Here is a 10,515-nt window from a genome sequence, read left to right on the forward strand (position 1 = left end):
TAAACTGCCAAATGAATGTAAATGAATGGCCATAAATAGGGAGGACATCACACATAACATTCCACAGGATGTTAAATCACCACTAACTACCCAAACTTTAGCCGGGATAAAACTTCAGTGATACATTTGCCAGTTACTTTGTGATATGAAACGCCACCCAGTGGTCTAAGTTAGAATTACCACTGAGGTGTAGAGGGTGAGTAAAACTGTTAACAGCATTTAACACTGGAAAGATTATGACACAGAGGACAGACTAAAAGGGTTAACTCCTCAAAGGTTACATGGTCAGAATATAAAACCCCTCAGTTTGGAACAATGGCGTGCATGTAGCACTGAATAAGCACTGTAAGCAGTAGCCTGAAGGCATTGCAGAAGATGCACAAATAGTTACGAACAGCCAGATGTAGTGTCATTTTTTAATTCTTTTTTCAAAAAGATGCCAACCACTTTGGCATGCCAGGAAAAAACAAATCAACTATTCCTTCAACCTATATAGGGTGCTTCACTCCCATCCAACCTATATAGGGTACTTCACTCCCATCCAACCTATATAGGGTGCTTCACTCCCATCCAACCTATATAGGGTGCTTCACTCCCATCCAACCTATATAGGGTGCTTCACTCCCATCCATTCCACATACTCATACAAAATGCACTTCTTGTCACTGTCCAGATGACAGATATGTATATAAATTATGCAATCTATCTTGCCATAACTCTTAATTATACAATAGTTTAATGATACTTAACAATATTTCCTTCAAAGGATAAGAATATACTTTATTACAATTCAACTTCGATAAAAGCTTATCTTACAATTAAAGGCATTGTAATTTAACAGTCAAGGTAAATTACAGGTGAGGGAAAGAATGTGCTTAATATCAGCAATGTTTACATGTAAACATTAACTCTTGTCAAATGTACAGGTCAAGCCAAGATACTTAACAGCAATTTAAAAGAGCTGATTGGCAAAGATCACATAAGACTTAAAAAGTTGTTTTTTGTCATTTGTTTTTTAAAAAGTGCCTGAAATTCCAAAACAGCAAAACCAAAACAAACAAACCAAAAGAGTATAAAAGTAGATTAAAAGTGAAAGTCGTCAAGCACATTGTCAGTCATCTGTAAACAGACAGCAGAGTGTAAACGTGTGATTTTTTTTTTTTTTACAGGTCATACAAACAAGGGCTGCAGTCGAAAGTCCTTCCCTAACCACTTTACCTTGACCTCGATGGAAAACATCATGAGGTCAAGGAAAGATGTGAAGGAAAACTCATAAGGACTTAGGAAAATACAACCGCGGTGTTAAGAGAATCAACTGCCCTTACACTTTAGCCTACATAATTACGCGAAGACGTGGGTCTTATGGGTCTAAATGTTACTGCCGCAAGGAATTGTGAGACGGCATTATCTCCTTTCCTTTGGTGAAGGATGGTCCAGTGAACTCTATGCTAAAGGAGATAAGAAAGGAAGCATTTAAGCACCTTTCCTTAGCATTTAGTGAAATCGACCAGCATCATGGATGCCACTGAGATATTTTTGGGTCATTTCACTGAGTTAGGAGACTATCCAAAAAGACTATCGTAATTTCCCGACTATTAACCACGGTTTATACATTGATTCTGTTAAAGGTCTGCAGCCCTGCAGGACATAATCGGGTGCAGTCTATACATGGGAATGCATTTTTTTTTCTCGCAAGGGAAGTTAGCAACGTGCACATTAACTCTGCTAGGTTTAAGTGTGAATGGGCCTCTCCCTCTCTCTTTCTCCCTCTTTCCCATACAAATCCATCTAATGTATCAAGTAAAAACATCATGGGATAGATAACACATTTTCATTCTCACAGTCTTCCATTATGATAAAGTAACAGGTGTTGTTTATTCCCACCCAAATGTATTATCTGACTGTATTACAGCATCAAGTCACACCAACAACTTTGGGTCAGAGCATTCGGCTAGCTCAGTGTTCCCAGTATGGGCTGAGAGAACGAAGACGACATGTCAGAGGAAGCGAGGAAAAGAAAGAGAGAGAGAGAGTGACCGAGCAAAAGACTGGACAAGAGTACATTTCGGACTGGCTTTCACTCGTTGGCGAGAGTTAAAAGAGATAAAAGGATGCAAGACAGATACTGATCTCTCCTTCTTGCTGTTGGACCAGTACTAACTTACTAGCTGGCTTGCTATGCAATGATTGTAAACATTCAAACCTCATACACCGTTAGAGCAACTAATGCAGGGTTGCAAACTGTTTATACCGCCCTGATGTTAGCTGTGGAGATCTGTCTCACGACTAACGGGAAAACGACATCTGTTTCATCCCGACATTTGTGGTTTTTCCGGATGCCAAGTCATCTACCTCAGTCTCGTATGCAAATAAATGCATTAATCTCATGCCAAAAAATGTGGTCAGTCTTTGTCCATCTCACACCAAATGCCTTGGAAGTTTGCAACCTTGCAAACTTCTCAGCTATGTGCAACATGTGCCTGTCATGTCAGAAACAACATTTTATGCAATCACACATACTTCACTTTCAAACGCTAGCAAACAATGTATATAGACAGAAAACATAAGCAGTATTTCAGCAAAACTAAAACTTTTTACATTCTTTTTTGTTATTTTGTTTGTTATGTTAGTGCTAATCTCTGATGTCACAATAAGTACAACTATGCAGTTATATTTGTGTAAAAATCCTGTAATATTACTCTAAACTGTCAGTCGACATGGTTCTTTGGCTTCAAACGTTGTCTTGGCCGGTTCTGTATCTTTCAGTTTGTCAACAAACGCACATGTACTACTGTCCATGAGGGGGGGCTCAGCTTGTGATTTGTTTTTAAGACAGTGGTGTAAAAGTTAAATTGAGGAGATGGTAACATCATCTAGATACCTAGCTATCATTTCATGCAAATGAAACTGCCATTCAAACCCTGTACAGTTATTTCAAAGTTGTTCTTGCATAGCAACCAAAAAACGTTGCTTGCGGCATAGCCTGAAACATAGTCTAATTTCTCAAGCTCACCAATAAAGGGCAGTCTTGGATTTAAAGTGATCACAACCACTTGTGGATGATGTTAAACGGCTTGTTGCAAACATTCACACACGACAACATAACGCTAAATACACTTAATAAATGGGATAAATAAATATCAAATCACGTTGAGTTTGTTTTGTAAAATTACATAAAATACAGTAATGCGGTTTATACACGGCGCAGTTAATAGTCGGGAAAATACAGTATCCGACCGCAGCCCTGGTTCAATAGGGATGCTGTGAAGTAGAAAGTCACGATGGCACAAACCACAATACTTTGTGCAGAGAATACAGCCACCAGCATTACGGCATCAGCTGAGTTCACTAAACCAATCTGAACGTTTACCAATCTGAACGTCGGCATCTGAACGTTTACCCTTTAAGAGGAACTGACAGCTTCTAACAAAGTAGTTTTCAAGTTTAGGTCTGGTCCTAGCATTGGAACCAACACAGAGTAAAGTACTAGAAAAAAAAAGAGAACGTTGATACTATCAGATCTTTTGATATTAACTGAGATTGTACATGTGTAGACAATATGCTTATATCAAACCTTACTGAATGGTTAATTATGGTACTACTAGAAAACCTGATGATCTAAGAAAGGCGGTTGTTTATCTAAGCTAGTGCACCCACTTGTCAAAGTGTGGCCTTCCCGAGATTATGTATACATTTATACATATAGAGATTGTGATAACTTCTGCATCTGCTCGCTGCAAGGCATAGTTTAAAAGCTTCCACAGATGTTTCAAAAAAGCAAACATGTATTTTGTATACAGATATATGTACATGGCATTAAAAACATTGATTTCTGTAAACCTCTGAAGTGAGCGTTGATATAGAGACTTAAGATAGTGGAACACTCTCCTCTCTGCCCTCTCCAAACGACTGAACAGCAGGGCGGAAGGGTGGAGCAAGGTGCCGAGGGCCCCTCAGGAGTCTCAGCGTGGTGGGGGACCCATCTGCACGCGCCCCAACCCACCCATCTGTGAGCTCCAGCAGCCTACACTCCCGCTAGAGCCGCCCCCCCCCCCACACACACACACAGACACTTGCAACCTCCCAAACGGAGGCAGGCACAGGAGCTGGAGCGTTAGTCCACGCCATCGAAGCCCTGCGTGTTCTCTATCGCAATGTGCAGCTTCTCCCTCAGCTCCTCAAACGACACATAGGGCGGCAGGTCCAAGCGGTTGAAGCTTTAGAGAAACAGAGAGGGGAAAAGGGACAGAGATAAGGAGAAGAGAGGAAACATTATTTTCAAAGGGAGATGTATGAGAAATGCATCATGACCTCAGGTGTCTATCAGGGATTGCATATTTACCATGTGTGAGCTCTGGGGAGTTTCTCTGGTGTGCTCCACAGTTCAATGGTGAACAACTGTGGCCCATTGGAACCTGTGGGTTCAGAAAAGGGATAAATATATGACATGAGACTCAATTCCCTCTTCAACTGGATTGATCAACAAACCACCAATCATTATTATTTCTTTCCTTCACATCCACAAATATTGTACTTAACAAAGATGATCTCTCTCAACACCCACTAGACAAGACCCGGTAGGGAATGAACGAACTCACCGTAGAGCTCTGCGAATCCATTCATGGGCACTCTGGAGGTGCCCGTCACAAACTGCAGCAGGCGGATGCGCTTCTCCGCGTCCATCAGGAGCACCGCCTGAGGAAGCAGGGGCAGGTGTTAAGAGAGAGAGGCTCAAACAGTTACTACTACAAAAAACTACTCTGGGATCTCCGAGGCACGAGACACACTTCATACTGCCTTCATACATGAGAGCGAGGGCTCTCGTGTTTCTCAGTCACTGGACACTGGATGGGTTGAAGCCTTTAGAGAAGAGAGGAGGGAGCGCCTACCTTCCAGAACCAAAGGATGACCGGGTGGTTGTGGCTGTAGCCATTCTTGTACTTGGTGTTCTCTCTCCAGTCGTTCACGTCCACATCTCCCAGACCGCACATCAGCAGCTGTAAGAAAGAGAGACGGAAGAGATGAGAGATGGAGGACGAGATGTTATAGCTTGTCAAGCCAATGAAGGAGAGGTTTTCATAAGTAATGTGCAAATGCTGCCAGTGCTCCACCTCCAACTCATTCTCATCAAATATCTTGATCAGGTCCTGTGGTATGAGTTCATAAAAGCCCTGTAGACAGAGAGAGAGAGAGAGAGAGAGAGAGATGACACAAGAACCTCAAAACATGAACATCAAATTTCTCATGGCAATTTCCAGGGCTTTTCTTGCTGAGGTAATGACTCGTTTAGAGGTGTTTGCAAGTCAACTATTTAGACAAGACAGCAGTTCCTCACCTCTTTGAAAGCAGTCATCTGCTTCAGGATCCGATTGACAAACCTCCACTGCATCACCAGACTGACAGACACATGAAACAAGAGAACTGGGGTTTGAATTCATGACAAATGAGGAGACTACAAGACTACAACTGTAGAGTGGAATAAGATCACCTCTGAGATTTGGGTAATGGCACCCCCTGGCACATTTTAATGGTTAGGTCATTGTAATATTTTTGTCCGCCACCAGGTGGCGTTGACACTCACTGTATGTACTCCTTCTTGTTCCTGTCCGTCACGATGATGTCTTCCCCCCCTGGTGTTAGTGCGTGCTGGCGAGTCTGGTGAGAAGAATGCACAAGTTAATGGACGCCCTACACACATATTCCCCTGCATGGCCTCTAGGAGAGAGCAAATACATGCCCACCTGACCGAAGAGATCCTCATCGATGGTGAACCTCAGGTCCAGGTCTGTGGGGTCGTTTTCCAGAATCCACTTCAGTGAGTTAAAGTACTCATTGTCCTGTGGGGTTACATGAACACACACACACACACACACACACACACACACACACACACACACACACACACACACACATCAGCAACCCATTTCCACACACTCGGATGCTATACTGCATCTTTAAGCATGGGAGTGTTGATTAACTCACCACAGACTCCATATCCTGCAGTGTGATGGACTTCTGCAACATCATCTTGTAGAATGGGCGGATGAAGAAGGCTGGGAGTGAAAGGAAAGAGAGAGGCCGTGAGGATACACGCTGATACTCTGGGGGCCGTGTGCCAGTGGGGAGAATAATACATCAATAGAGCTATTATTTGATTAAAAAAATAAGCCTGATTGACAATAGAAACAAAATGTCACGCTTAAATGTCAACACCTCCTCTATATCACGTAGAGATAAAAAAAAAAAAAAACAGTTAAGAGAGCCAAAACAAAACAGCACTACTGTTCATAGAGAGACAAAACACTCACCATCCAGCAGTTTGCCATGGTAGACCGCCATGCCAGCCACACGGCCTATGAACTTGAAGTAGGACAAGTGGTCCTCATTACACAGGCCTGAGTTGGGGTTGATCTGCAGTGTGTAGTTATCCCTGAACAAGCACACAAAGAACATGGATCACTCACACTGACATATTTTAGCGCATATGGAAACAATATTCTCAATATTGTTCCCTCATTGGGCATTCATCCACATTTTCAATGTAATTATTTACATTGTCTAGTAGAATAGATTTACACGCCTCAATTTTCTTTTCTCATACAAATCTTCACTTTGAACATGTGGCTCTTTCTGAAGACAGCCTCTTTTCATGGTATTTCTCTGGTCTTAATTCCAAGTACATTCATTATGTAAGACCAAAAACAAGCACATGGATGAATGAGGCTCATTGTCCTCCCTTATAAGATGAAACCACACAAAGCTCTGCTGAAAGATCCGCCTATTTGACCAGTCTTCTATCAACAACAAGGGGGGGTTCCGTGTGTGGTTACATACCGAAGCAGAAATCAAAGAAATACACTGTGTAGGTTTTATGAGATCACCACAGAAATCAGACTCACGTGGCAGAGTACTCAAACAGCCCATAATAGGGGTTGAACATCTCCTTGGAGATCAGGAAGAACCACTCCCTGGCCACGCCTCCATAGTCCAGGCCTTTCTCTCCCTCAAACTCGACCCAGAGGCGGGCCTTGAGCACATCAGACCGCTTGACGGACAGGATGCGCCTGTAGGAGTCCTCCAGCACCGCATTCCTGCGCAGCTTCATCTCAAAGCGGTTGGGGATGTCCGCCTGGAGGAGGAGTGGAGAGGGAGGAGGGAGCAAGCAGGATAAAGACATAGAGGAGGGAGAGACAGAAAGAAAGAAAGAAAGGGGATGGGAGAGTGAGACACAAAGTGTGTGTGTAGGGCAATCAGTGGACTTGTATCGTCACTCTGGCCACTTTACACCATGCATAGCCAAGCCTTTAAGGGTACTTCATCACCATTAGATTGCACCTGATGTAAACTCATCCAGGATGCACCATGATACCATCACTGGATTCTGATGCTATTCAACACAAGTGGACCTGTATGTTCTGTATCTGCAACTATGTAAGCACCTGACAGATAAGATACTATTCATAGGTGGATCCAGACACAATTCTCTCTCCCCTGACCTACTGTCTCTTTTGTACCTCAATAGAGTGGCCTGTCTGTCCCGAACAACTTCTTTATTTAATAGTACTGTTTGTACTAGGGAGTCAGACTCAACATACATGTCAAAACAATGTATGGATGGAAAAGTGCCATCAAATGTACGTATATGACAGCAGGTGTCCATGAGCCTCTTCAGCTCTTCTGGCTGAACTGAGGAACAACAAAAACAGGGTGAAATGAACTGTGTATGCTTGGATTCGTTGCTTACCGGTTTCTTCAACTTTTTCCGGAAATAATCATACTTCTGCTTGTAATCTCTGGAGTAAGGCACTGCCTGCAAATGACAAATAAGAGTCAAATGGGATTCATTAATCAAACAGTCACTTAGGGTTATTAGTTTTTTTCGAAGCATCAACGAATTATCTTCAAACACCTCTAATCTCAGCAAAAAGTCACAATCCTGAACCGGCTGCCCCAGACTCAGCCTAGGGATGTTTGCAGCCTTATTACAAAATGAGCACCAAGGTCAGAGGGCATGATTGTTTGTTTGGCATCTTTATTATGCAACACACCAGTCACAAAGATGCCACAATAAACAACATGCCAAACTATTTTCTACACAGAGATCATTAGTAATGAAAAGGTAGAGCACATCTAAATGCATACTGCTCAGATATGGCTACACAGGCTCTTACGGAGTTAGTGGAAGGAAAGACTCAAGGATTGTAATATCCTCATGACTAAAATTTTGAATTTAGCCAGTAAACTTCTTCTGAATTGTGAACATATGTGTATGTCTCCTATAACTTCACAGCTTTCCAAGAATACCTAAATATACCGTGTGTTTCATGTATAGCTTGTGTTTGAGCTAGAGTATGGCCTAGTCACTAGTGCATGAGATCATGCTTGAGTCTTTGCCAGGGAACCCCCCCGGAATGAGCAAACAGCGCAAACACATCATTTGACTTACTGGTCCTGTAATGGCCGAGTTCTGTAATCTGGGATCTTCCCATTGGGTGGTCTTGGTGTCTGTGAAAAGCAAAGAGCAGAGTATTAATAGTCTGGTTCCAGAGACATGCTCAAACCTCAGGGAAAATATGTTGCACATTTTGGTGTGCCGTATTGCTTACTGTGATCTATGTAGAATATCCGCCCGTCGCTGTGGACTCTCTCCTCCCAGCCAGGCTGTGGAAAGGCACAACATCAAAAGATGTTCCATAGCGTCTGCAACACCTCACTACCTCTGTCTATGCCACCTCAATGTTCCTGGAGTTTGTCTATTAGCAATAGGGCTTTTACGCTATTCTTTTGGAGAAGAACTAATGCCATTTCTGTTGTGTGGTATTAACTACTTACTAACCGAGAGTGAGGTCATGCAGGGAAATATCAGACTGAGGCTGTAACGTATCGACCAAGCGATAGCGAGGTTGATACGGCAAAGCCTCAGTCTGATATTATAGTTATTATATGGCATTTTTAGCTCCTTTCATTTTGTAAATGAAAAGAAATGGTAATTGTAAATAGAAAACATGTCGTTTTGTTCAGCTCTCAAGTCTTCTCTCGACGCAGTTTGTTTCAGGCGTTGCCTAGCAACCAATTACTTGCTAACTTCAAGTTACAATGATAAATAGAAAACGGTTCAGCTAAAATGGCTTTTTAAGAAGAAGAGTCTACTCTAGAGGAAGAATGTTACGCATAGCCCCTATTTACAGTAAAGTAACAACACAAGTGATTCAAACTATAGTAGTCTAGTCTTCATCATCACTTTCAATAACACATTTTCGCTTCTTCATTTCCTCATGGCTTTTGATGTCTTTTTTTTCCTTTTTGTTTTGCACATTTTCGCTGCTTCTGAATTTCCTTTGGCTTTTTTTTTCTTTTTTTTTTCTTGATGTCTATCAATATCGCTAATTTTTAAGATGACGTCAGAGGAGGGCAATAATAATACGTATTAGACCGGCAGACCAGCGAGGAGGTCAATACGCGGCTGGCATGACTACCCATTAGCCCATCAGAATGCTCGTACTGTCGTTGCCATATAATAAAGGCTCATACTGACAGTACGTGACTACTGGAGGGGTGACTTACAGGTAATGGTCCCAGGTCACCAGGATCAATTGAGGACTGTTTCCTTATGTGCACAGGGATTTTCAGCCGAGGGTCTTCCTGCATGGAGTCACATAAACAGGAAGTGGGTGAGACAAACAGGAAGCCAGACTCAATGCCATGGAAATGAGAGGTATGACAATAACGCTGTATGACTCACATGTACACACACAGAACACACACCCATGTGCTGGGGCACGGTTAGGCAGCAGGGCCTCAGCTCAGAACAAAAGACATTCCAAGAATTTTGGCCAGTGCCAAGCAACACATTCAAAAATCCAGGAAGAAACCTACAATGAACTTGACTTGACTTCACTCACTTTAGGAGAATAGTGCCAACTGCCAGCCTCAGCAACTACTTTGTTGTTGACGAAATATATTCAGAATCTCAGTGACTGGTGCATGCATCAAAAGTCAGAATACATGTGCTTGATGTGCTGTTTCTGACCTGTTTGAGAAGTTACTTGCATGCCATATCAAGGTTTATAAGAACTCTGTCATACAGAGCAAGATGTCGTCAGTCGTTTCTCTAGGCTCTCTGATTCTCTAGAAGTTTAAACCTGAATTACACCGACACAACAATTTTTCTACTGGTGTATAATTTCATTCCAACTGTCAATTTACTGACCACATTGCTCTTCAGGTAACCATCTGGAGGCCTCACCCATGTGGTGGTCTTTGTGATGTGGTCGATGAAGAAGGGCCTTCCGTTGGGCGCACTGCGCACCTCCCAGCCGGCGGGCAGGAAACCGGTCTCATAGGTGCGCTGTGAGCCAGGGGAGTGATGAGGAGACGCCTGAGGAGACGCCTCGGGAGACAGCATGGACGGTTGGAACACAGAGGCCTGGGACATTGCAGGCGGGGACATAGGAGACTGGGACTGGCCAGCTTGGGGAAGACTGGCTTGAGACAAAGCCGCCTGGGACAGACCAG

General features: G+C 42.9%; 1 protein-coding gene across 2 annotated transcripts; it reads right to left on the reverse strand.

Moving 5' to 3' along the window:
- Positions 1-754: 754 nt before the first annotated feature.
- On the reverse strand, positions 755-10,509 carry LOC122131656 (E3 ubiquitin-protein ligase NEDD4-like). 2 transcript variants are annotated; one of them, XM_042706285.1, is made up of 16 exons: positions 10,247-10,509; positions 9,565-9,642; positions 8,607-8,661; positions 8,447-8,505; positions 7,745-7,810; positions 6,900-7,129; positions 6,309-6,430; positions 5,983-6,053; positions 5,742-5,837; positions 5,582-5,655; positions 5,336-5,396; positions 5,112-5,171; positions 4,890-4,997; positions 4,599-4,695; positions 4,343-4,415; positions 755-4,217 (listed from the first exon to the last, which is right to left on the reverse strand). In XM_042706285.1, exons 1-16 carry the CDS (start codon positions 10,448-10,450, stop codon positions 4,115-4,117), a joined length of 1,557 nt encoding a protein of 518 aa, XP_042562219.1. In that variant the 5' UTR covers positions 10,451-10,509; the 3' UTR covers positions 755-4,114. The 2 variants fall into 2 exon arrangements, with proteins under 2 accessions (XP_042562219.1, XP_042562218.1); XM_042706284.1 differs by having other exon boundaries at positions 10,211-10,509.
- Positions 10,510-10,515: the final 6 nt, after the last annotated feature.

The sequence above is a fragment of the Clupea harengus genome, unplaced genomic scaffold (genome assembly GCF_900700415.2).
Source record: "Clupea harengus unplaced genomic scaffold, Ch_v2.0.2, whole genome shotgun sequence".
Classification (NCBI taxonomy): domain Eukaryota; kingdom Metazoa; phylum Chordata; class Actinopteri; order Clupeiformes; family Clupeidae; genus Clupea; species Clupea harengus.